General features: G+C 41.0%; 2 protein-coding genes across 5 annotated transcripts; both read right to left on the reverse strand.

Moving 5' to 3' along the window:
• Positions 1-5: 5 nt before the first annotated feature.
• On the reverse strand, positions 6-13,698 carry TMEM267 (transmembrane protein 267). 4 transcript variants are annotated; one of them, XM_051642959.1, is made up of 4 exons: positions 13,588-13,698; positions 10,664-10,802; positions 9,355-9,742; positions 6-1,311 (listed from the first exon to the last, which is right to left on the reverse strand). In XM_051642959.1, exons 3-4 carry the CDS (start codon positions 9,676-9,678, stop codon positions 976-978), a joined length of 660 nt encoding a protein of 219 aa, XP_051498919.1. In that variant the 5' UTR covers positions 9,679-9,742; positions 10,664-10,802; positions 13,588-13,698; the 3' UTR covers positions 6-975. The 4 variants fall into 4 exon arrangements, with proteins under 4 accessions (XP_051498919.1, XP_051498922.1, XP_051498920.1 ...); XM_051642962.1 differs by lacking the exon at positions 13,588-13,698 and adding an exon at positions 12,869-13,199; XM_051642960.1 differs by lacking the exon at positions 13,588-13,698 and adding an exon at positions 12,778-13,199.
• A 355-nt stretch (positions 13,699-14,053) lies between these two features.
• Positions 14,054-27,775, reverse strand: CZH5orf34 (chromosome Z C5orf34 homolog). The gene is made up of 12 exons (XM_051643432.1): positions 27,537-27,775; positions 27,194-27,283; positions 22,963-23,606; positions 22,311-22,406; positions 20,904-21,027; positions 20,000-20,091; positions 19,711-19,780; positions 19,236-19,406; positions 18,169-18,257; positions 16,230-16,322; positions 15,403-15,443; positions 14,054-14,663 (listed from the first exon to the last, which is right to left on the reverse strand). Exons 1-12 carry the CDS (start codon positions 27,723-27,725, stop codon positions 14,470-14,472), a joined length of 1,893 nt encoding a protein of 630 aa, XP_051499392.1. The 5' UTR covers positions 27,726-27,775; the 3' UTR covers positions 14,054-14,469.
• Positions 27,776-27,855: the final 80 nt, after the last annotated feature.

Below are 27,855 nucleotides of genomic sequence, written 5' to 3' on the forward strand. Positions count from 1 at the left end.
ATACTGTAACCAAACTGTCTTCTTCTTTCTAACAAAAAATAAGAGCTAGTAATTATTTGCAAATGGAGTACCAAGCAGCTACAGAGAACTAGGATTTAGTAGAAACACTGTATGATAGCACTGTTCAAAGAGGTGTAGATGCAAAGCTGCCCTTTGTGAAATAAAAACAGCATTTCTTTTAAAACACTTTAATACAATATTTCAGCAGGAAGACAAATAAATTCAAAATGCTAACTAGTATATTTCAGAAGTGCCATACACTACTAAGTTGTCTCTAGTACTTAGCATTTATATAGTACTTTACATTTTTAAGTGCTATATAAACGCCATCTAGATTAATATTATCTAAAGGCAGAACACAAAATGAAAGTGAGTGGTGATCAGATGAACAGCACCAGGACAGTAAAATGTAATGTAAGTACTACAGTGAGAAACTAAGTACTTTGAAATCAGATGATAGAATGGTTTGGGTTGGAAGCGACCACAAAGATCACCTAGTTCCAACCCCCTGCCACGGGCAGGGACACCTCCTGCTAGACCAGGTTGCTCCAAGCCCCATCCAACTTGGCCTTGAACACTTTGAGGGATGGGGCATCTACAGCTTCTCCAGATAATCTGTTCCAGTGAAGAATTTCTTCCCAATGTCTAACCTAAATCTACTCTCTTCCAGTTTAAAGCCATTCCCCCATATCTTATCTCTACACACTTTGTAAAAAGTCCCTCCCCAGATAGCTACGCATGAGCTACAATAGAAGACCGTATGTTTTACATGGGGAATGTATGAATATAAAATTACTACCATTCATTAAATAGGTCTGTGTGACCACAAGGAATTCATGTAAGAGCTGAAACTGGCTCCACAGGCTTAAAATGCCTTACTCCAAAGTTGCAGGAAACAACAGGAAACCACTTCAGAGGTAAATAAACAGCTTATTTCAAGTGCTAATACAAACAGCCTTTAAGAGCCAATCATTCTTATACATCAATGCGGATTCCATGTTTTATAGACATTAATTCCCTAGTGCCTGTTAAATACATAATAAATGAACATAGATGAGGTAAGGATGCTGTAATTGCCACATACAGCCAATATGGCAAAGGAGGAGTTTTTCCAAATGGGCAAATCCAGAGGCCATGACGAATCCCATCACGAATGTGATGAGAAGTCCAGGATATGAACAACATCCAAGGAAGAAAGCACCAGGAATCCTTAAGCCTGAAAAGGTGCATGATAAACTTTAAGGTCAGAGCCACAACAGGAATCACAGTAGAACAATGAAGCAGTGGTCTCTGTGGAAGACTCAGAGCAGCCTGTAGAAAAGAAAAATATAATTGTCAATGGCTGCAACAGTCACAAAAAGATAAATGTTTCATGGATGTTTACAGGCACATTAGCAAGTGGCCACGTGAAAGTGCAAAGAAAAACATACTGTTCCTTTACACTGTAGTTGATAAAAATTTACAATATGCCTATTTAGATGTATGAGAGCCGTGTGTTTCCCTGTCTATATTGTATGATACAAATCATACATCCCAAGCACTACTAGCAGCAGCACAGGGAGGGCATGGGCTGACGTCTGATAGCTGTCATATATTCATGTGCTATACAGGAACTTGCATAGTCCGCTGCACGGATTATATGTATTGAATTTCAAGATAATTAAAAGGAACAACAGTATGAAGACAGTATCTCTAATTCTGATCTGTCTCTGCCTCAGCCACAGAAAACCTGACTGAGACACTCAAAGAGAGAACAGACCCCACTCTTTGGGGAAGGGGCCATATTGCAGCCATTGGGAGGATATGCCCTCCTACAAGACCAAACCAAGAGAAACAGAACACACTGTGAAGTGGCCTGTGGTCTCTTCTGCATGACTATGGAGACGGCATGAGAAAACGGGATATAAAACCCACTGCTGCCCTACAGGTATGAGTACAAGGGCTGCTAGGTAGAACAAATACAGGAGGAAGTTCTTCCAGGTAGATGGCTGCTCCAGTTTCCAGTGAGTGGTTCCCCATCAGAATAGACAGACTCGAGATCCCTGTACATCAGGTATGAGTAGGAGGAATGAAAGCTGCACAAACCCATTTGTCAATGCCTATATGCAAAATCAGAGATGCCACACCTTCAGCCAGGAGGAGGAGAGGAATAACTGAGTATATTGGAATGTTATGGACTCAGTGGCCTGGCACGCTGAAACCACGAAGTATAAAGCCTTGGTGGACACTGGTGCACAGTGCACCCTAATGCCACAGAATCTTAAAGAGACAGAATCCATCACTATTTCTGAAGTGACGAGGGAATCTCAAAAACTGATGTGAAAAGCACTCTACAGTGACAGGCCCAGATGCTCTGTGCATCCTTGGCAAAGACTACCTCAAGAGAGAATATTTTAAGGACCCAAAAGGGTACCAGTGCACCTTTGGTATAGCACTGTAAGAGGCTGAGGACACTGAACAGTTGTGTATTTTGCCCAGTCTTTCAGACAGCTCTTCGGCAATGGGGTTACTGAAAGCTGAAGAACAACAGGTGCAAATTGCTACTGCAACAGTGCATTGATGACAATACTGCACCAACCAAGACTCTGTGATCTCCATTCACAAGCTGATCTGTCAACTGGAGAGCCAAGGAGTGATCAGCAGGACCCGCTCACCCTTCAACATTCCTTTACGGCCAATGCAAAAGCTTAATGCAGAATGCAGATTAACAGTGGACTATCACGGCATAAATGAGGTTGCACCACTGCTGAGTGCTGCTGTGCCAGACTTGCTAGAACTCCAGTATGAACTGGAATCAAGGGCTGCCAGGTGGTATGCCACAACTGACATTTTGCTAATGCGTTTTTCTCCACTCCTTTAGCAGATGAGGGTAGACAGCAGCTTGCTTTCACCTGAAGGGGTGTCCAGTACACCTGGAATTGACTCAGGGAGGAAATACAGCCTGGCTAGCTGCCATGGACTGATCCAGACTGCACTTGGAGAAGGGTGGAGCTCTGGAACATCTGAAATATGTTGACTACATCACTGTGTGGGGTAACACAGGAGAAGTTGTCTTTGAGAAAGGTAAGAAAATAATCCAAATTATTTTGGAAACCGGGTTTGCTATATAATGAAGCAAGGCCAAGGGACCTGCACAAGAGATCCAGTATCTGGGGATTAAGTGGCAAGATGGGTATTGCCAGATCCCAATGGATGTGATTAACAAAGTAACAGCTGTGTCCCCACTGACAAATAAAAGGGAAACCCGAGCCTCTTTAAGCATTGTGGGTTTCTAGTGAACGCATATTCCCCATTACAGTCAGATTGAACAAGAACTGGGTCCCTGAACAGTGAATGGCCTTTGAACAAAATAAATGAGAGATTGTCCATACAGTAGCCCTTGGACCAATGTGAATAAGACTGGATATCACAAATGCACTCTACACTACAGCTGGGGACAATGGTCCTACCTGTAGCCTCTGGCAGAAAGCACCAGAGGAAACTCGAAGTCAACCTCTGGGATTCTGGTGTCCAAGCTTCAAAGGATCCAAGATCAACTACACTCCAATGGAAGAGGTGACTTAGAGCTGCTCTGGAAGTAATCAGTACTTGTCTGTGACTTTCTCAATTAGGTGATGGGATTAAAAAACTCACAAACTGTGTCAACAACTTTTAACTGTAATAGTATGGACCCAACTCCTTAAAGCTGGTGCAAAGGGTGTACTGTCTACAAATTAACTTGTTTCATACAAGCAGATTTTTCATGGATTAGAAGTAGAAAAATCTTGTCATGGTGAAGTTTTTTATCACCTACTCTACAAAGATAGCAATATTTTTGTCATTCTCACCAAGAGCCTAAAAAGTCTATAGTAGCCTGATTTTGAAAATCCGCACTGGATGGTCACAGATTTTGGCAGATATCCTATTGACTGATCACTATTTCTACACTTTGACAAAATCAGTGGCAAAGTCTAAATGAGTCTTTTCTCTCTGCGCTACAGAGGTGCCAACAGCAACACAGTGAGTAAGGAGAATTTGAATGTCAGTGATGCATGCACTTTATCACTATGAGTGCCAGTCTTTATCCTGTTTTGGGGAGGTGATGCTCAAATTTTTTCATAAAGCATTTTAGACGGCAAGGTCATTCATGCTGCAAACCTGAGTGCTCAACTGTAGCAAGAGAAAACCCTATTTTGTAATTGCAGTATTGTTATTAGGCTTCTGAAATGCTGTTGCCCAAGTTCTGAGAGAGGAACAGTCTGTCTTCTCTTTTACAACCTGTAACTAGAGGACATTAACATACTTGAGTTGTGAAGCCCAAGGGAGAGACATGTAGTTCTATTTGGCAATATAAGGTGTTACGCTCTTTCTCCTAAGAGGCACATTTGTTTACCTTTGGAAATCACCAAATCTTAGAAAAAGAATAGTACAAGCCTTTTCTGCCTTTAACCTCCTGGAGAAAGATGATCATGGCTAGGGTATCTAGGGGGATGTCTACAATGAAAGATACCAGGCTGCAGCTGCAAACAGAACTTACAACACAAATTACCTTTCCATTTGCCTACATGTTCAACTAGGTGCAAGATCATCTAGAACTTCCTGCTCCTCCAGCCCCTCTTACACACTACAGTGAGCAGCTGGAGAAAGGAGAGAACAGTTGCATGCAGGGGAACACAAGCAAACTCTTTCCTTTAATGCTCAAAGTGACAACACAGAATTTATGTGACAACATGGCTTTCATTACTCATATTCTGTGATGCTTCACAAGCCTGAAGTCCTTAGTTTTGAGGCTGATCTACAAATTCAACATTAAATTAACTGATTGTGTGCAAGGCTTATTCCAGAAATGCTCCTGTGCAGCCCAGGTTCGTCAGCAATGGCACATTAACCACCTATGTTATGTATATTTGGTGATATAATCTTGCTTTCCACTGACTACATTCTCTACACTTTTAGAAGCTTTTAGTAGCAAGCCAGCAACTTCTGCATGTCTGTTCTGAAATATGAGTGGGCAACAAAGCTGGGGGGGACACTGGGAGCAGCCCATCAAGCTGTCCTTGGTTTACCAGCAATGCTTAGCATGACAGTAGGCTGCAGTAACTTGCACTTTTAGACAAAATCAATGAGATAGACTCTTCAAACGCTCATTCTTAGAGTCTTCTACACTCGTAGGCATATAATACACAATAAAAAAATACATGGAATACAGAGAATTACAAATTCTAAGTAGAAAAGTCTTTGTAGACTTTATACTTGTTGCAAAAATCATGTGGACAAAGGGCAGATCACATGCTACTTGGTACACAAGTTATTCGTCAGAGCAAACGTAAGTCCTGCAGGTGACCATCTGCCCTGAATACTCGAGAAAAATAACAATGACACTCTGAAAAACAGCCCAACAGCCAAGAACCCAAGAAGTGAGCTGTGTCAGCAGGAACACCAGTACGTGACTGTAACAGTGTGAAGGTAGTAATTGGAGGTAGAAGGCAGTACTGCCTTGTGCTGTACAGATGAGTTACTTCACAACAGCAATGCATCATCAGATTCAAGAGTCAGTCACAGACTGGCTGAGGTTGGAAGGGACCTCTGAAGGTCATAAAATCCAATCCCCCTGCCAGAGCAGGATCGCCTTCCATAGATCACATAGAACACATCCAGACAGGTTTTGAATGTTTCCAGAGAAGGAGACTCCAGAACCTCTCTAGGCAGCCTGTCCCAGTGCTCTGTTACCCTCAGAGTAGTTTTCCCTTATGTTTAGGTTGAACCTCCTATGCCCCAGTTTGTGCCCACTGCCTCTTGTCCTGTCATTGGACACCGCAGAAAAGAGACTGGAGTTATCCTCCTGACACTCACCCTTTGGGTATTTGTAAACTTTTATGAAAGTGATGAGGAAAAGCTTTATAGATAATTGTAAAATGTGAAAAATACTGTTGTTACAAAGTAGTAATAGCAGTGTGGTTAATTAATTAAATTTTAATTTATTAGTTACTTAGTAATGTGTTGAATAAACAGTAAACATTGTAGTGTCTTAAATCAGTTGCTCTCAATCCCACAAGCTAAGGAGGAAGAAATGGGACTGGAACTAACAAATACATAGAAAAAATTATCCCACAAAGCAGTAAGTTACATAGGCACCAGCCTGAAATTACTATGTGAAACTGAAAGGCACATCATATTAAGCTGAGGAAAGAAAAATCATGTATTAAAATCAGATCTAGCTAGCCAAGCAACAACAGAGCAGAAAAGTTTATGGGAATTACCTTGTAACACAAACAAAAAAGACTCTGATGGCATTGCAACAAGACATGAAACCTGTAACAGATGTTTCTTTTTTCTTTTTAAGGAGACAGAAGTGGTGTATGCTTGTGACATTAAAAGGAATTACCTATGCTATTTGGGTCAAATGAAGTCTCACCTAAAAACCTATACACAGGCTGAGACAAGACCCTGTGAAGATGATTTAGGTAAAAGGCAAACCAGAAGAGACAAAAGAAATATTAGGAAGTTTAGAGAACATAAATCCAGGCCCTTCAGATTTTTTTGCAAGTTATTTCATCATGAGACTTTTTGTAAAGCATAATGATTTTTCAAGTTGTAACAATAATACCTTAAACTGCTGTAAGGGTCAAAAGACCTACACAGATCCCTTCTGCAGAAAGACCTTGAAGAATAAGAAAACAAGCTAAACTTTGTAAACAACTTTGTAAACAACAATATTTTAGGCTCAGTATTAGAAAAACAATTGCTAGCTGCTTGGAAACTGGAACAGCACAGGAACAAACTAAGTAATAAAATTTACTCCATAATTACAAAGTAATTTACTTTGTTTGGGATACCAGGGGCAGGCTACACAAACATTCTCCATCATGGACAGTGTAAGCATATTTAACCTTGCCTCACTGAAAGAGAAAGTAAAGAGACAGGTCACCTCCCAGTTCTATGATACAATACAGCTCTTGACTTTCTAACAGACATTTGTGAAGGGTGTCATCTAGTGGTCATAATTAAGAAAAAATACTGTTAATCTCTAATGGAATAAAAAGTAGCAATAAAATTGTAACAATACTTTCTAATAATTTAGCCATTCTTTACATGCATTTATGGATTTTAAAATAAGAAAATATATATTAAAATAATTATAGATTGAAATGCTATCTCAAAAAAGTTAATATTATAGGACCCATTAATCAACCAAACCAACTGCATTTTTCTTTACGTAGTTTTACAGTTTCCAAGTATTTCCATATGCTAAAGGTATAGAAAAGGGGAGAACTAGGGAGTACCTGTAGAGAAACAATGCCAGGCATGAGTACATGCTGGAGGCCCCCTGGCTGGAAAGCAGTTTTGAGGAAACTGCAACAAGTTGATATCCTGGGCTGCATTAGAAGCATTCCCAGCAGGTCAAGGGAGGTGATCCTTCACTTTCTATTCTCCACTGGTAAGGCTACCTGTGGAGTGCCAAGTCCAGTTCTCGGCTCCCCAATACAAGAGTCATGGAGCTAATGGAGACTGAGTCCAGACAAGGGCCACTAAGATCTTGAAGGGTATGGACCGTCTTGAAAATGAGGAAAGGATGAGAGCTGAAACTGTGCAGCTTGGAGAAGAGTCAGGAGAGATGTCACCAAGCCATACCAATATCTGAAGGGAGGGTGTAAAGAGAACAGAACCATGCTCTTTCCAGTGGTGTCCACTGACAGAGCAAGAGGCAATGGGCACAGACTGAAACACAGGAGGTTCCTCCTGAACATAAGGAAACCCTTTTTCCCTGTGACGGTGACTGCATATGGGAACAGGTTGCCCAGAGAGGCTGTGGAGTTCAGTTTACACCCATAGAGATATTAAGAAATTGTCTGAACGTGGTCCTGAGCAACTATCTCCACATGAGCCTGCTTCAGCTGGCGGATTTGAGAAGATGATCTCCAGAAGATCCTTGCAACTCTGTGATTTTGTGAAAATGCCCTCTTTGTCAAAGACAAACAGAAAGGGGAAACTGAACAAATGCATCAATAGGAACATGTCTTTTCTCTACAACAAATAGTGACAGTGTATGTAAACCAAAACAGTTTTCTCATCAGAGGTCTGATTTTTACATCTCAACTATAAGCAATAATACTTAATGTATTTAGCTGTCTCCTATGTATTTTTAAAAAATTGGAAAACCATTTTGTATTGTTCCTTTTTAACTAAAGGATTACAAAGAACAGCAATTTTCCTTCCACCTCCTTCCTTCTTCTAATTCCTAAAAGCCTTTTTCTCTGTCATCCGTATGAAAACTGTAAGACTATTATGAATAGACTGGAGGAGCAGAAAAGTGGTGAGACAATCAAACAAATAAGCTATGCCTGGCTGAATGGATAAAGGTTGGTTATCTTCCCCTTCTCCTGTGCAGGTCCATCTGTAGGTGGGGGTGTACATTTTTGGGGAGGGGAGAGTAAGTGACATGTATGTATATGTATGCTAGAGACACCAGCATAATCAAACTGTGAGGACTTGTGCTGCTGAGCAGAGCAAATTCCTGGTAACAAGCAGAGTGGCACAACTCTGGCTTTGGGGACCACGAGCTAGCTGAAGGCAAGGAGCGTCTGCCTGAGGTATGAGATACGGAGGGCAGTGTTAAGAAAACTGTGGCTAGTGCTGGCACAGCTGGAGTTTACAGAAGGTGCAAATGTTTTGGAGAGTATACGGAAGAGACTGTTGTGGTCAGAAAAAGCTGGGTATGTATGTTAGGAGCAGGCAAGAAGACAGGGATATATGTACATGTGTGAATGGGGAAGTGGGAGCGGGACACATTTAAACCATGTGACAACCAATTAAAAAGGATGCCATAATCTGATAGAACTAATCCCACTGAGAAACTATGTCCTAACAAGCAGTTCTGCAATAGGATGATGATTATGTACAAACCCAGACTACCTTTCTAAGGGTGACACCTCATATACAGCTTGTGTGAGAAATATTTAGGACTTGCTAAAACCAAATGTAGTACTTGGTAAGACTGAACGAAAACAAACAGCAGCTGGATTATCTACCTTCCAGATACTTCTAGCCCTTATTATAAACAAATGGAATCATCCACTTAACACACAAAGCTTAACTTAACTTGGGCAAAAAAGCAACTACGTGATACAAATCGGATATCATGTATAAAGGCTTTCAGAACTGTTTTTTCAGAGCCTTTTAAAAGGCAGAACTTAACAGAAGACAAAATATTTTTAGGGCTTTCAAACGTATACCTAATGTAATTCCCATATAACTATTAAAATTGACCTAATTAAAGTATCATTGGAACTTTTAAAATTAAGATGTGGCAAAAGAACAAATAAAGTAAACACTGATGAAGAAAGAAAACCGTTAATCACTGACCTATTGACTTACCTTCAATGACAGAGAGCCAGCATGAAAGAAGTGGTCCACATCAATGACAGAGGCGAGGAAGCCAGCCAGAATGACCTCAGTGAAGTCACTTTTCTTCCTGAGTCCAATCACTATTGCCCAGGACCACATTCCTAGTATGCCATGCACTGCATTATCAGATAAGGCTCGGAGCCAGTAATTTTGCTGAATGAAGGAAAACTGAAGAAGTCTGTCTGCTACAAAGCAGAATATTCCTAAACCTAGACTAGAAATAACTGAAGCTGTGCTGAAAGTTTGGAGGAGAGCATGGGCTTTTTCAGTCTCAGATGCCATGGCAAAAACCATGTCACAGCACACAAAATGTCATCAGCGTATACACTGTGCATTGTCCTTTGTATTGTCAGTTGTTCTGTAAATTCAGAGAACAGGAAGACAATGATTAAAGAAAAAAATCCATTAGCACAAAGCATTTATCACAGCTACACTGAGCATTAATAAATAAATAAATAAAATAAATTAATGTATGCGCTTAAATTCCTAGGAAGTTTTTTATTTAGAGTTAATTTGTTGACTTGAATACTAGGCCTGAATTAGAACACCTGTCCTGTTTTAAATAGAACAAGACATAGAAAGCTCTAACTCCACTTTCTGAAATCTTAAACTTTAGAAAATAATTCTAAACACATCTAGACTGAATGTTTCAAGATCTCTCTTGTTTTTAAATACATGATACTGATAAAATTAAATCCTTTACACTGTAACAACAAAAAAAGATTAAATATGAATGATTCTTAGGACTGATACTAAAAAACCCCAAATCTCTGTATGCCACAACTATTAGAAAACTGAGCTTCTAGTCTATAATCCAAAACACTGTTTTCATTTACATACTTTGTCAACATACGTACTATCACACTGGTAACCCCTCTCTGAGCACTCAATCTTTTATTTGGAAAATGTAAAAAAACCCATGGAAGCAAGCATGAATAATACATGGACTTTGCACACAGATGAAAAAAAGTGGGCTAAGTTCAGAGTCTGTTAATCATAACTGTGCCTCTTCTGAATGAACATGTAAACACAAAGTATTTCCTGAAACACTGGAACTGCCATTTTCTGGTGGGTGGCTTTATAATAGGCAGTACATTTCTGAATAAATTCCATTTTAAGAAACAAAATGTGATCTCACAAATGTTTCTTCTCTATAACCATCATGTCAGATTGGATTTTATTTAAAATTACCATAAAATCTGTGTAAAAATCCAATCTGTGAAAGCTGATGTAGCAACACATTTTTAAAAATCACACCACTGTTCTGAGTCAAACTTACCCTGGGACTAGGAGGAGGTATTTTTTCCACTGTAGTTGCCTTATTCCAGTAGCAGACGTGGTCTGTGCCTCCACATTGAGCCGCTGTGCCTTCTGAATTCAGACCACTGCAGTAAAGACCAAGCACCATTTGTCCCATCCTAAGAAATTGAACCAGGTAGCAGTAAGCACCAATACTACTAAGATCGTCAAACTCTCTAAAACACACACATGAAAACTAAATAACAGTAAAACATAGAAAGAAGCAACATCTTTGTAATGAATTTATGAAGAAATATAATTGAGCTAAAAGCAACTTCAGGTAGGGCTTAGAAGCTCTGTTAAAAAAATCAGGAAAAAAAGACCATAAAACATGCAAAGGGCACAAATAAAGACAGAACAAGACAACTGTTAAACGATTATAAAACTCAATTTCACAAAGTTAGACAAGGGCACCTCCAGCCTTCTGAGTTAACTGCATTTCAAAATGCACAGAGACCTATTTTAACATATTCTTCCTTCTTACTGTGTGCCCGAAAGATTCCCACATAATGAAACACCTGATTCATATTCAGGGATCTCTCTTTAATTTAATTTAATTACTATGGAAATATATAACCAGGGGGACCTATAAACTCAAAGGACAACAGAGGTCTGTGTCAGTTCTGTGGTAGGTTTACACTGCTTTGCTACGGATGATATTATCACTACAGACTTTTAAAAAATCCCAAATGAGTATGATTTATGAATTATGTATTGTGAAATAAAGGTAACAACACCAACAGAAAAAACAAGGACAACATGGGAACGGCTGTCTTTGAGACAGAATGAAGAACATGACACAAAAAAAGTGGCTTCAGATTACCCTTAGTCAAGAGCCACGTCCCTGGCATAACAGTTCTTCCTAAACAGTCTCTCTGCTGTCTTTTATAGAAAAAATTACTGCTGTCTCTGAAAAATCAAGTCACATTCCCAGACACAATGGCATAAGTATTCTGCAGATCAAGAGTGAAATCAAATGAGAAAAAACAAAATCGTTCAACAAAAATAATTTCTGAAATTACAGTTTTTATTATAAAACTAGAAGCTGTATTTTTTGTCTGAAAAAATGATTCTCAGACTACAAAATATCACAACAAAATATCACAGGTTTTTCTATCCTGTAGATCTCAGAAAGCACAGCTGTGGAGCTTACATTATTTTAAAAAGAGAACAGAGGGAAACAGATGTATTACACAGGAATGCTTAAAAACCTATGGCTGGTGAGTCCAGTTCACATAGTGAAGGGAACACCTAGGTTGGGTTTCCATAAAAAACCTGCACACAACAGCTGACAGAATAACACTATCACAACACGGGAGTTGTGATTTCCTTATGAGATTTAAATGACACAAAGCATTATCCATAAAATCTGTGCATGCCTGCATAGTGCAATTTTGCTGCTGTTTTTCTTTCCTTTAAGGAAATGATAAAAGTAATTTTAGAGAAATGCACTGTTAACATTGTAAATTACTGACATATGAAGGTATTTAGATCAAAGCTGTAAAAATGCATTTAGGGCAACAGCTGACACTAAGAGGCCTTTCAACTCATGGTGTAAGAGCAAAACAAAAAAACAATGGCTAAAATTATCATTTAAAAATTTTGCTCTCTGACATTTTTGCCCCAGTTTCGCAAGAATTTATAGGGTACACTAATACATATGGGAATTTAATTAATAAAATTAGTAGAAGTATGCACTATATGCAAGAAGTAAAAAACAAAAAAATCATGGTAGTCCCTTATAATTCTATAATATCCTAAAATTAAAATAATAATAAACAATAACTTTGTGTTAGAAGTTAATTTACATGAAAACCTCCACAAAGTACAACTACCATTTAAGACAAAAGCACAAAACTTTAATGTACTGTCTTATGGGAAAGCATATCCAAGCCTAAAGCAATCTGTGAGGATAATGAAAACGGTTTTGGGTCAGATAATTGTAATGCATTATTGGGGCTGGAGGATGGAAGACTGGAAGAGAACACAAAAGCATGCAAGTAATCAGTAGAGTTTTACCAAGATACTAAGGAACAAACTGAATTAAAACTAGGAAAGGTTTTTTGTTAAGGAAATTAAGGAAAACAAACCAACCCCTCATCAAATCAGGATTTAGTTAAATTGTTTATTTCAGGGAGCATAAACCAGTGCTTGAAAAGAGATGCCACGGCACCAAAATGCAAACCTTCTCCTTCCTAAGTACTTTGAAACTGAGATGTCCCTATGAGGGAGCTGAAAGAAGGACCTTAGCAGTGTCTAGTCACTAGAAACAGACCCGAGTGCTGTGCCCAGTGGAAGAGAAGAGTAAGCTGTCATCGCAGAACAAAACAGAACAACACAAGCAGTTCACGCACTACCCTGACGAACTACAGCTGCATTCGGATCATGAACGGCTGATCTACGGTTACAACACAAGCAGCACGTGTAGCCAAGAGAGGGGGACAGGGATGAAGGGCTGAGTCACGCGGCCGAGAGACGCAAAATCCCGGAGACCCGCCACGATCCCCGCCGCCTGCGGAAAGGGCGCGCGTGGGCGCAGCACCCGAGCCCGGCCCCGCTCACCGCGCCGCTCACCGAGGAGCACGAACGGGCCGCCCCTCGGCGGCGGCGGCAGCGGCCGCGGGTGCCCGGGCGGCCTGAGCGCCGCGCCCGGCCCCGGGGGACGCCCCGCAGCCCCCTCCTGATGGCGGGGCCAGGCACGGCCTCCGGGCACCGCCACACGGCGCAGCGTCACGCCGGCCCCCGCAGCCTCCCCCGCTGCAGCCTCTTCTGTCAGACCCGCTGCGACGCGAACGCCCCGAGGTCCCTCGCCGGGCGACCCGACCCCCCCGCCCCGCGCCAGGCAGCCCGCAGCCGTGGGAAGCCCGTCTCCTCCCGCCGGCACGCCCGGCCCCCCGCGCCCACCTGCCGCCCGGCCCGCCGAGCCGCCCGCGCCGGGGACGCGGGGAACGGGAAGCGGGGGCAGCGGCCGCGGAGCACGGCGGGAACGGGCCTCCTGCCCGCGCCTCCTGCCCGCGCCTCCTGCCCGCGCCTCCTGCCCGCGCCTCCTGCCCGCGCCTCCTGCCCGCGCCTCCTGCCCGCGCCTCCTGCCCGCGCCTCCTGCCCGCGCCTCCTGCCCGCGCCTCCTGCCCGCGCCTCCTGCCCGCGCCTCCTGCCCGCGCCGGGCGGGGAATTCTTCCGGGCGTGTGAGAGGCGGGATGGGGCGTCCGCGGGAAGGCGAAATGCAGCGCTGCAGGAGGCGCCGACGATAAAAGGCGAGTGGTTCTTATGGCGAAGGAAGCGCTGCGGCCCCGGGTGACGGGCAGCGCAGCGGGAAAAACGGGAGATGCTTTAAATAAGTGTTTATTTGCTACGAAAAAGTGGAGCGCAAAGCTTTTTTGGTAGACTTTTTATTCAATACCGGACTACCCAGCGTAAGCTGCTGAATAAAAGCACGTTTTCAGAGTTCAAGAAACCTGCTTGCCCCTCCCGTCGCCCCTGGGGCAGGGGACGTGGCTGCCTTGCACAATCCTCTACAAAACTAGACCGTTCAAGCAGACATTCATCCATTTAAAAGCAGCACTGTCCAGCCAGTCCCGAGGTATTTATACAGCTGTGTTCTGTTGCCTCACCTGTTGATTTTGCCTCGCCACAATATGCAGCTGCAGTATTAGCTAGCAGCTGACAATGGCAACTCACCACTGCCTTTCAACTTTCACCTCCCTTGCACCTCAGCCCTCCTCAAGACATAGCCGGGGTAGCTCCCAGGGAGACACAGAACACACGGTCTTCACGTGCTATGAGGCTTCACTTCCCAGAAACTGCAAGCAGAGACTCAATATCCTGAATCACTTTAGAAGTTTTTTCCAAAGCCTCCAAGACGTACCCTTCACTGATTTCTTCTGGCCCACTCCTGTTTTCTGTTTTTCTAGCAGCATCACCGGATGGATTCGTTTTTGTAGCTGATGTCCTCTCCAGAACATTGCTATTATCCAATAAAACTTGCGTTATTTTGTTAAGAAAAAAATACTAAACTCCTCCTCCTAATGCAAAAGTACTTCTTCGTATTTGCATTCATCACTACAAAGTCTCACATTTCATATTACGTCAATTACATAAAGCACTCCTAAAAAATAAGAGTATATTACATGAAGTGCCTAGATTTAACTTTAATTAAGACTTTCAATTTATCTAAGTTACTTTAAAAAGGAAACTATCTGATGTCATATTGCACAGTTAACGGCACGCACTTTTCATACTTTATAAAATGGAACACTGGCTTAAAGACAACTACAGCTTTAAACTCAGGCAGCACAGCACACATTTTTAAGCTGGCTGAACATAATTCAACAATACTGAGGTAGCTGATAAAACAGAAAGGTGCTGTACTGCAACATACTCAAAGGCAACTGCACCATCCCTGTTCCAAGAACAGATCAGCAGATGAGTGTTAGCAAAACTAAATATACATTAAACTGATTTCTTTTTTGGTTATTTTAAAATTGCTTTAGTTATGTACTCTGCCACTGTTTTTGTTGCTGGTGCTGTGATGCATAAGTTGGACGAGATAAAATGATAAAATTATAATTAAGAAGACAAAAAATGGCTTAAAAATAATTTTAAGAAGTAAGACTATAAAAGAATGTGAGAACAGGACAGAAAGCACTCAACACATATTTGAATATACAGATGAACAACAGAATGTTAAGTGTAAAGTCTTTATAGCTTTCAAAAGGATACAGTTAAATCTCTGTATTTTTTTGAGCTCAGTTTCAGCAGACCTGCCCAAGAAAATAAAGATTATTACATTACTTACGTTCTCAAATACATTTTCTACTTCATTTTAATTTTTAATAGTTTGCAGCAATACTGAAAATTAGATGAGCAAAATCCAAGCGAAAATAAAGCTTTATTTTTGTCTTTCATACCACTAGTCAATGGCTGCTGTTTGTCAGTCATTTGCATTTCCAAAAATCAGAACTCTGCTCTAAGAACAGTCTCTTTGCTGTATGTGTGTATAAATATTCTACAGTTTTTGTTTCATCAGCTATTGCATCTGCTATAATTTGACTAAAAAGTACAAGTGTAATCAATTTCAATTAACACATTTTTAATACATACATATGTTTGTATATAGTGTCTAGAAGAGATACAATTGTCATTTAACAGTTCAAAGTACTGTTTTGAACTGCCTGGTGTTCTGGTAAAAGATGCCTTTCTTAGTCTAGTAATGTCTTCTTCACCTTGGAAGATACCATCTCTAAAACATTAATCCTCCTTTGGGAAAGTCACCATAATTCTGATTTTTAAGTAAGGCAGGCAGAAGCACACTGAAATAAGCTTCACCTAGAACTCAACTTACCTAACCGTTTAAATAGTGAAAGAAAAGTATGAAACCATACAAAATAAATTGACCTAAAATTTTCATTTTTGACCCTTGGGAAATGCAGTCTACAAAATTCAGAATGTATAGTTTGAGTTTTGCGTTTTGACTTGCGTTTTTGACTCCTTTTGAGTTTTATTTTCATCATTATTTATAGTCAATTATTTAGGATACAGAATAGTACCATTTCTCTTCGGTTAGAGAGGGTGCAGTATATTCAGTAATCGCCTTCCTTTCATTCAAACTTCTGCACCATTCTATTGCTGTTCTGATGTACCTATAAAAGGTGCAAAAAAGTAGTTACTTATGTGAGATAAAAACTGTATTAATTCAAGGAAAAGACTGGAGGCATTAAGCAATACACCTGGATCTGATTTAAAAATTTGGCTTTTACTTTAGGTCTTCTTGCCATTTTTTTGATTCCTACTTTTTTTCCTAGAATCTCCTTGATATTTATATCTGTGCAGTTACAGAAAATTGTAACAGCTGTATGATTGGTAATGAACAGTGTACAAATGTTAATTTTTCTGACTGAAGTACAGTGAGCTTCTGATGATTGCCATAACAAGGTTGTAATGAGAGCAAGCAGATTACATAAAAGTGATCTGCAGGCACAGGTCTATATATGTAATAAAGCAAAAATTGGATACAGTTCTATCCGGTTCTATGTACCAGCTGTATATAGGACAAAGATTTATTTTTTATTATCCACTGATCTAACTGCCAGGTTGCAGCTCTAGTTATTTTTTAAAACAGACACTGCTGTAACAATTATAAAGGAACGACAGTATACAGTGGTCCTGAGTCATACTGGTCCTAAATCTCTGCCAGATATAAGACAGAGCTTTTATCATTACGTGCTTCATTCCACACTTAGAATCACAGAAGCATTAAGGTTGGAAGAGACCTCAAAGATCATCCAGTTCTAACCCCCTTGCCATGAGCAGGGAACCCCACCACTAGATCAGGTTGCACAAAACCTCATCCAACCTGGTCTTAAAAACCTCCAGGGATAGGACATCAACAACCTCCCTGGGCAACCCATTCCAGTTCCTCACCACCCTTAGAGTGAAGAATTTCTTCCTAATATCTAACCTAAATCTCCTCTCTCTCTGTTTAAAACCATTATCCCTTGTCCTATCATTATCTTCTCTGACGAAAAGCCCCTCCCCACCTTTCCTGTAGCCCCTTTCAAGTACTGGAAGGTGCTACAAGGTCTCCCCGGAGCCTTCTCTAGGCTGAACAGCCCCAACTCTCTCAGCCTGTCTTCATAGCAGAGGTGCTCCAGGCCTTTGGTCATCTTGGTGGCCCTTCTCTGGACCCTCTGCAACAGCTCTGTATCTTTCCTGTGCTGAGGGCACCAGAACTGTACACAGCACTCCAGGTGGGGTCTCACCAGAGAAGAGTAGAGGGGCAGAATCACCTCCCTGGCCCTGCTGGCCACACTTCTTTTGATGCAGCCCAGGGTGTGTTTGGCTCTCTGGGCTCCAGCACACACTGGCAGCTCATGTCAAGCTTCTCATCTACTACCACCCCCAAGTCCTTCTCCTCAGGACTGCTCTCCAGCCATTCTTCCCCCAGCCAGTATTTGTGCCTGGGGTTGACTCAACCCAGGTGCAGGACCTTGCACTTGGCCTTGTCGAACTTCATGAGGCTGGCACTGGCCCACCTCTCCAGCCTGTCAAGGTCCCTCTAGAAAGCATCCCTTCCCTCTGGGGTGTCAACCACACCACACAGCTTGGTATATTCAGCAAACTGCCTGAGGATACACTCAATCCCACTGTCCATGTCTCCCAACAAAGATGCTGAACTGGTCCCAGTACTGATCCCTGAGGAACACCACTCATCACCTGCCTCCATTTGGACAATGAGCCACTGACCACAACTCTCTGGGTGTGGCCATCCAGCCAATCTCTTATCCACCAAGTGGTCCATCTGTCAAATCCATGCCTTGTCAGTTTGGAGACCAGGATGTCGTGTGGGACAATGTCAAATGCATTGCACAAATCCAGGTAGATGACGTCAGTTGCTCTCCCCAGTATATTTTCAGTAAATATAATTTCTTCACATACAAGGATTTGAACATAATTCTTTTATATTTAAATTGTTTATATTACTTATACCTCTCATAGATTCCAGGATGACTTATTTGTATTAGCTGCTGTACACCATCAGGAGTAGTCAACTTACACCAACCTACATCTTCATTTACCTTAGAAGAAAAAAAAAATATTAATTTTCTGCTGCAGTTGGAAGAGAAAAAAGGCAAGTATAATAATGCCAATTTAAGAATAAAGTATCTGTGAACATTTCACTTTAAACATAAGTTTGTGTTTTGCTCAGCACAGAATTTGGTGTAGTCTGATGAGACAAATGGGGAGGGGCGGAGGAGGCGAAAGAGCACCTGGCACAGCCCCAACACTTGTTTTGTGCTACTCACAAATAAATTATTTCTAAAAGCGTTTAGAAATGTTCCAGATCTGTAGAGTTTTCAGTTCCTCCCCCTTTTATCACCACTGAATATACAGATTTGAGCTAGGTCACATCAGAAATTACACACACTGAGTATGGTATTTATATGGTTTGTAATAATATCCTCAGACATTTTAACATCTTTTTTATGTCTTGTAATAAGTAAAGACACAGAAGTCAAAAGTCTCAGTGATGAACCTTGAATCCCACTCCCATAGTTTCCTCTGTAATGCCAGTTTGCAAAACTTAACATATTTTTACTTCTAAATTAAGTTGATTTAAAAATGTATATCGAACTCATATATGCAAGGTTACTTTTCTGATTAGTTTTTCACTATCCATTTGATCAATTTTAGCTAATTTGAAATAAAACGCAAATGGTCCCTTCTCTGACCAATGTGAGTGACTTCTAAAAAGGATAGTTTCATTTGCCTCTTTTGACACTGGTTCTGCCCTGGAATATGTTTCCTCCATAATTCTGGTTGAAATACTGGAAATAAGCTTATTGTAGCCTTTGTGGATACTTCCTTTTTTCATTTAGACTACTATACAAGCTCAAGAATAAGGCACAGCTGCAAACTGTTGAGAGTTACTAATCTTTCAAATGTTTGTATGTCATAGGCATCAAAACATCTGTTTCATTTTCTTATTAAGTTTCCTAGTAACACTTTTTCATTTAGAGTTTTAAGAATATTTATCCCTCTAACTAATGAGTTACCTGGATCTCACTGCAGGAGGAGTTGAAATCCCAGACCATATTCAAGGTTGTCCCATCCCAAAAAACAACAAGGACTTTATGATCCGAGTACACAATGAGTCTCCCTAGGCTGGGAATAACCTTTTCATGCAGCACAACTGGCAACATTTCTCGTCCATCTGTCTCCGGTACCTAGAACCAAATAAATACACCAAAACTTAAGGAAAAGGTTACTCTCATCATTACAGCTGTTTATCTCTCTCTCAGATTTTCAATTAACTTGTTTTTTTTCCAGACCACAATGAGTTCTCTTTGTCATGCAGTTGGTTTCTGCTTCACAAATTTATCTTTACACTCAATGTTCTCAATACATACCTTGCGATCTTTTTTAATAGTGTACACTGAGCATTCTTCCCTCTAGACTAGGTCCTATTCCCCAAAGCCCATATAATCACCCCTGTAACACTGAAAGATTTATCAATCTTCAGTTACATACCATTTTCCAGCAGCAGAGTTGGTAGTTATGAGTTAATGATAATTTAGTCTTGTAACAGTACTGAAGTATTCTGAGGAGAAAAAACCCAAATAACATATTAAGCATTTCATAATTACTGTGTCTTCTAAACAGTTGCAACCTTTGTAGTTTAAGTCTATGGATGTCCTCAGTGCTAATATAAATTCCTTTAATTTTTATATGTAGTGTCAAAATAACCATTATGTGTAATCTTAACTTCTGTCCTTTCAAAGTCAGAGGAATTGATGAAACAGCAAAAAAGTAAAGTTACTTGGTTGCCTGAGTAATAATGGAGGATACAGAGTATGGATTTCCTGGCACATCAGGAGGCAGGCTGTTCACCGAATACATCTTTTCTTCCCTCTGCAGGAAAGAGCAGAAAGGAGATGAACTACAGACACTGTAGCATGAAAACATCAAAGACTTTGAAAGATAAAAAAATTCTGATCTCCCAGAAAGCAATTAAAGTCCCACTTAAATCCATTCCAGAAAACAGATAAATACCTCCATGAAAAATGAAAAAAATGCAATTGTATCCTTCAAACCTACTTTGGTGGGAAGAAACTTTCACCATTTCCATGCAGTCAGTATGGGCCAAAAAGTTCCCTTACCAGAGAGTAGAACACAATTCATCACAGTGACTACATTTGACTACAAGTTAAAGACTAGGTTAGAAGAGCACAAAGAAGGCCTTTAATTCTGCTTTAAAAATACCAAGCACCATATAAGCACTTGAGAGGATCTCTGCTCTGGGGGAACCTGCATCTTCTATGTTCTGTCTCCATACAGTGAAAAACACAACACTTCCAAATACATGAAGATTAAACTCTAATCAATATATTAGTTTAAAGATGAAACTTCTTTTCTAAATTAGTCAGAAATGGTTATTGTGGAATCTTACAGCAATACATACTTAGCTTGCAAAATAAATGGTACAAGGAGTAAGATTTTTCTTACTATATATATAATTCAGAAGAATGCATTCTGAAACAGAGGAAATACTATTTTTTGAATGATTGCTTGATTCAGTCATTATAGGAATTACCAATGTAGGGACAATGTAGGATTCCGTGATTCTGTGTTGACTTTACTGCAGACTGCATAGCTCAACGTCTTAAAACTCAAAATCTGCCAACTTGAAGGAATGTGGGACATATTTAAAAATAGTTGTATACCTTTTTTGTTCCTTTTTGGATTGCATAATGTATGAAATAGTTTCCCAAAAATGGTCCCTCTGACTTGAAAAATGTGTCATCTCCGGGATAAATTTCTGTGATGTTTGTCTGACCATGGATAAATCTAAGAGAAATAACAAAATTTTACTGAGTATTTAAAATGCTGTGTAACCAAACAAGCAAAACTGGTTAGCTCACTTGAAGAAAGCACTAAGCAGAAACACATTTTCAACAGAACTCTCACATGAAAAACTTCCTATTGTTTCACAACCAGCAGAGCTTTCTTCATCAGAGATTAGCATTACCTGGCTTTGTTTGCATTTGTGCATGGGTGGTAGTGGCCAGGGTGTTTATATTTAAAGAAGCTAAGGAAAAATTTTCTATGTGGAGGTAAACATATTGGAAAAGCTGCTTAAAACCCATCCCACCAGCCACAAACTGTATAATGACTCTGAAGAGAAAAATCCATTTTTCTTAGTGGCCTATGTATTGTACACAGAGAATGGTGAGACTGAACATTTCCTGAAAAACATAGAAGTCTTAATTTCAACTGCAGCTGCATGTTTTTCACTAAGATCAGTGTTCTTTTATTTGTAATCCTATGGTACCTTGGAGCCTAAGGCCCATTTAATGACCCAATCTGCCACTCCGTGGTTAGATGCCTTGATTTTGGTAAGGGACTTGAAAGACTAAGTATGTTCACTCATCATACTTCCAGAGAAATGAAGTACAGTACTGAAGAGCTGCTACATATGATGTTAAGATGAGATGCAAATTTAGGAATTACACTGAGAAAAAGGAAGAATGCTGGGTGGAAAGATTAAAGCTTTGAATACTGATTATACTTTTATCAAAGACTTTCAGATGTGGATAGAAATTGTAGCACTTTCAAAGTTCCTGTAACAGATTATAAAGCGCAGTTTTTTTTAAAAAGTCCTTTTGAAAAACCATATGGACAAGGTGATTTGCCATGAAAATCCAGTTGAGCTGCTTGCAACATGTAAATTATATAGGTCACCAAGACAGTAATTTCTAAAGCGTGAAATCTCCAACATCAAAAGAAGCAGTGTAATTTCCAAAGAAACCAAGCACCATAATTATCAGTGAAGTCTCTGGGAGCTACAGTTAGTAAACCCTTAATAGATCAGGCACCAGTCCACTTCTTCAAAACACTTAACCCAGATTTCAGATTGTTTCCTTCAGACATACCCGCTTTCAGACCTGAAAATAAGCTGTACTAGAAAATTTGAAGTCCAATGAACAAACAGCAGAAATTAACAGACTCTTACATGAAGACTGTGTACAATTTCTCAAAGAGGGAGAAAAAGTAAGACAGTTCATCTTACAGCTTCAATTCCCATACAAATGAAGTCTTCCAAAGATGAAATGCATGATCTCCTTACATACCTATAAAAAACACCCTGGCACCATACAATTTGTATTAGCTGGGAGCATGAATACTTCTCAGTATCTTGATTCTGAAAGAAGTCACAGAAAGTCCACCTGTTAAAATATAATGAAAGCTTCAGTAAGTCCAAAAGCTGGGATTTTTTAAGGTGTGCTGGTAATTATTTCTGTACCAAGACCAGATGAACAGGTATCTACTCAAAGGAAATGAGGCCACATATTTTCAGAGTCTTCTGACTTCTTAGTTATCCACATTAGTTACCATATTAGTTTTATCAAACCTGCAAAGTTGGGTTTTTTTATCATTTTTGGTGGTACTTACAGAGAACATACAGCACTGGCCCACCTCAGAAGTATTATCTTTTAAAAATTAAAAACATCCCAACAATCCAACCACAAACCTGTGGGATTTTTTTTCAGTATTTTTTTTCATTTACATATTTACACAGCATGTCAGAAAATAACTTATTTCTCTCTTTACTAATTGCTATATATTTATTATAACAGAATACAGAATGTTGGTTTCACAGATTTTCCTAAAAAACAGAATGTGACAGGATTTTTGATTTTTTTTATAGCTACAATTAAGTTATTTTTTTAGCTAGAGGTTGAAGTTCCAAATTCCAGAATTGTAAAAAGTATGTTAAATTACCTGTGTAAATGTGGGGCTCTGCAGCTGAGTGGCAAAGCTGTAGGTAAATGAGAAACTGTTTTATGCTCGGAGTCTAGTAAAACATCAGCTTCTACAGAAGCTGCATGGCTGTTTTTCTCACATGTCTTCGTTAGATCCTTAGCAGTATGTAGGCTACAGCACATTAGTGCCAACGACAAAGGGTATTTCCATTCGTCTGGGTAGGAGGAAACAGACCAACGCTGTGTAACCCATGTGTATTCAGAAGAACAATTTGAGTAGAACAAAGGGCCTTCATCTCTGTCCTTTGGGTCCTTTGGTTTTGTTGGCTCTCTGTATTTAGCTTCAGCACAACCATGTTCATTCTTCTTATTCTCTATTCTCATTTCTTTTGACGACATTTCTGCAACAGAATTTCTACTTAATTTTCCATACTGATCTCCAGTTTGACAGGTGTTCTTTTGAGAGGAGCTTAAGGATCCTGCAGATGACTGGCTGACTTTGCATAAGAACTCCACTGTGAATTCCTGCTGCATTTCTGACAGGCAAAGGTGAGCGTAACCATCTAGTGACGAGATCTTCACACTGCCATTGTCTATACATCTTGTCAGATGAGCTGTAGCAGGGTCAGGCCATCTGACTCCTAAGATATCACTGAAAATAACCTAATACAAGAGAACATAATTTGAATGTGTGGCAAGGTAACAATAAACTGCTTTCCAGAAATCACAATGGAGGATTTACATTTAAATTACTCAGATTCTTCTGTAAGGTAATGTATGGCAAGAAACTTCTCAAGGTTTAACTGCTCAGCCAGCAATTGAACGAGTGACAGGTGCTCTCTATTAACCCCTCTTCCTTCCCAGAAAGCCCAAGAGAATGAGAGACTTGCAGGCTGGAAACTAAACTAAACAGATTTAATTAAAAACAATAATTATGGAAAGAGAAAACAATGAAATCTGTACTATTCTATTTAAATACATAAAAAGTCAGTGTTGTGCTCCCACTCCCCCCAGCAATGCCCACACTCAGGTCTAGAAGAATATACTGACTAAAAAAAATATGGTGCTAACTTCAGGAAGTGCAGTTACTTTGAAGACACGTAAATGAAAAGTAAAATTTCTAGAAAGAAAATTGGTTCTGTCCTGACTCAAACCAGTGCAAAACTTTGCTCTGTATTTATTCGCAGACATGAACTCAAGGGGAAGGAAAATACTTAACCTTTGTATCCGATTCTTCCTCTTCTAACAGAGCTCTCTATCACAGAGTAATGTTTACGTTTAATATGAATTCATGAACTAGCAAGGTACATGACCAACTACCCACAGAAAGTGGATAGCTCTGTTTCCAGCTGCTTAAGAAACACTGAAGAGAAAGCCTAAACTATCTTGGTCACATCAGTTATCGGGAGACTTCATAGAAAGTCCCCATTAAGACTGTATGCATTAAAACTCCACATGCTCTGAAATCTTCTTTTTATCTATAAAATTAAAATAAGTCCGTCAAATGGCATGTAATGTGTTCTTACCAAAACTGAAATTTATTGAAAATGTTTTGCAGTGAGGTGGGTTAATTTACTTAATCCTACAACACTGGAATATTGCTATTGCTAGGATGTGAATAAAACATATTTATGAAGAATTTAAAATACAATATTTTAGACTTTCACAATACAACATTTGCAAAGTCTCAAAAGAACAGCCAGGTTGGACAGGGCTCTGAGCTACCTAGTCTAGTGGGAGATATCCCTGCCCATGCAGAGGATCCGGAATTAGATGATCCTAAAGATCCTTTCCAACCCAAACTATTGTATGAATCTGTGATCTTTACCAGAGTGACATTAAAGGTTGAAGCTTGCTGTTTCAATAAGCACTTCTGTTCAAAACAAACAAAAACCATTTTCACAGCATATGGCCTTATTTTACCCCTTCTACAAAAATGAAGTGGATGATTCTCAACAAATTACTCCAAACAAGCCTACAACTAACTCAAATCCCTAGATTAAAGGTTTGCCCAAATGGAAGATACAGTTACAGTTTAGAAAATGCTCTAATCACCTTCTGAAACCAGAAACATTCTGGCAAGGCAGAGAATGCTTTTCTAGCCATCTGCAGAAGCTATACCCTAAAATGAAGTATTTTCCTTTGTATTCCCCTTACACCTGGTCACCACACAGAAAATATTCTTAGTCTGCTTTCAATTGAAGACTCCAGGTAAAGCACTGGATCCCAAATAAACATAGAAAGGCAAATCCCTCTCAAATAAGGTGTGAAAAAATCTTAGCAAAATAGTATTCACACTCTTCATCATTTATCTCAATTTAATCAGATTTGTCTAATGTGACTGCCCTTTAAGTAGCTGTGTTTCAGTCCCTATCATACCTTGGCCAGCAGTGGAAAAGCCTGGAGTCCAATACAAATGAAACATGGCAGTACTAGCTTATTAGAAAGGTGGGAAAGTCTGCTGAAGGTATCCAGGGCCCTGAAGATGAAAATTTATCATAAAGAATTGGAAGAGGACCCTAAAAATATAATAAAGTGACCAGACAATAAGGCTGCGGATAAAAATTCAGCGGAGATAAATGTAATGTGATATAAATGGGGAAAAGCAAATCTAACTTTACACATAAAAGGGTGAGCTCCTTTACATATAAAAAGAGCTGATGACCACCACCCATGAATAAGATCTCGGTGCTATGATGGACAGTGTCACAAAAGCACACTGTATGTTCATCAGCAGTTTAAGTAATGTATCACATGTTTGAAAATTCCAGGAAAGGAACAAGAACAGAAGGTATAACCTTACTGCTGAATATATTCAATGCAGTTCTGAACAGGCCACCAATGAGAAGATCCCTCTTGTCAAGCTGTCTACAGATGTGGATAGTTGATGTGGCCAAACCCCAATGCTTTGAATTCAAGCATAACCAAAGTAATACAGTTAACTGTAGAAGTGTTTTTTGTACCCAGTGGCCCTGTAAAAGTATCATCACTGCCAGTAAGAGGCCACAGGCTTCAGGACAGCTGTGTTTTATGCTAACAGAGCAAGGCCTCAGGTTACCAACTTGTCATGAGAACATGCTAAGTCAATTGGAGCTTCATAGCTACCATCTTGTTATGATGGACAGCTGAAGTGTGGTAAATAAAGGCCCTGAAAATACAGGCACTAGTTGAAAATAGAAGCCACAGAACAATAAACAGATAGTAAATGACTGAAGAAGTACTATCTCGAAAAAACTACAAAAAGACTGCCTTTGCTTTAAGAAAAGCAGCAGCTGATAAACCAAGAGGGGAAAAAAAAAAAAGGCAAGTAATAGGAGAAGGCACTTGCTGTGGCCTTGGAAAATTATCCCTTGACATCCTGAAGTAAGTAGCCACAGTGGAAGCTGTAGATTAGAAGCTGTCTAGAAAGCCAGCCATCTTCCAGACAAAGATTGTGGCCTGGGGGAGGGTTATTCACTGTGCCAAGGACAGAGCTTCAGCTCTGTGCACCTTCCCGTACATGTGCAGTATGACTGTCAAGGACTCACCGCTAGCAAGGATTTAGTGATACTGACTGACAGTGTTTGCAGCAACTAAACATGAGCATGAAGTGTGTTACTATTAAATCATCAGTCTAAAAGTTTTAAAACTTAAAACTTGTCTGATTTATCTGTTGCCCTCAGCACCACAGCACGCACACACTTGCGTGCATCCAGTGGGAACACCAGAGGGATGCTGACGAGGAGTAAAGCTCTTAGAAACAGCAAAGGGGGCTCTGGACAGACCTTCAGTCCAACCTGTGGTAGCAAGTCCCACAGAGCGACACTGCCCTCACCCTCTTGCAGGACCCTGTCACACACTCACACAGGCACTTCAGTGGGGAAACAATGGGGTTCTGATCCTGACAGCCCCTCGGAAAACACCATTCTGTTTCACGAAGCCTTCCCTGAAGGATTTCAAGTGCAGAAAAGTGATCATACATAAATCAGCTCACTCCATGATACGTACATAATCCTAGGATTCAGTCTCATTAAGAGCAAATGAATTCTTTAGCGTTCAGCTACAAAGGGCATGTATAAACACACGAGTAGGTAACATTTAAAAGTGTAATTTCCAACAGCAGTATCCCAGTTAGGCTGACACATGCACTAGCCAAAGTGTACCTGGCAGACGAGCACGGCCTGCCTGGGCACCTACAGTCAGGCTAAGTCCACTCGGACAGACTCGTAGGGAAACGCACGTCACAAAAGCACCACACACGGAACTTTCACCTTTTTTCTCTCTGGAGGTATAACACGGGAAGGTAAGTACGGGCGCCAAGAAAACTTGTTCCGGAAATCTAGAGCTCGGAGCAGCTGTTCCTACAGAAACGCAAAGACAGAGAGAACAACACAGCCGTGTGACGAGCCCTTCCGTGCAGCCGTCACCCTCCAGCCGCTGTCCCGGGGCACAGCCCGGGGCACAGCCCGGGGCACGCCCGCCGCGTCCCGCCGCGGAACAGTTGGGTTCCAGCCGCGGGGCAGGGGGCAGGAGCCGGGCGGCGAGCGGCCCTCTCGTCCCGCCGCAGCCCGGGCAGCCCGCCCCACCCCCCGCGCTGCTCCCGGCCCCACCTACCCGGTGGGCGCTGAGCACGAAGGCGGCCCGCTGCCGGCTGCTCGGGGCCGGCTGCAGCGGGTGCGCGCCGCGGGGCCGCGCCGCTTGGTGCAGGTACTCGCAGCCGCAGGGGGACAGCAGCAAGCGGGAGCCCCCGGCGTAGCGCACCTCCACCGAGCCGTCCCCGAACAGCACCATCAGGCTCTCCATCGCCCCGCCGCAGGCAGCGCGGCGCCCCGGGACGGCCTGCCGGGCCCGGCCGGGCGCGGCCCCGCCTGCGCAGCGCGGGAAGGGAAGGGCGGGGCGGGAGCTCCCCTCCCCCCGGCCGGGGCTGCGCGGG

Source organism: Apus apus, chromosome Z (assembly GCF_020740795.1).
Source record: "Apus apus isolate bApuApu2 chromosome Z, bApuApu2.pri.cur, whole genome shotgun sequence".
NCBI lineage: Eukaryota > Metazoa > Chordata > Aves > Apodiformes > Apodidae > Apus > Apus apus.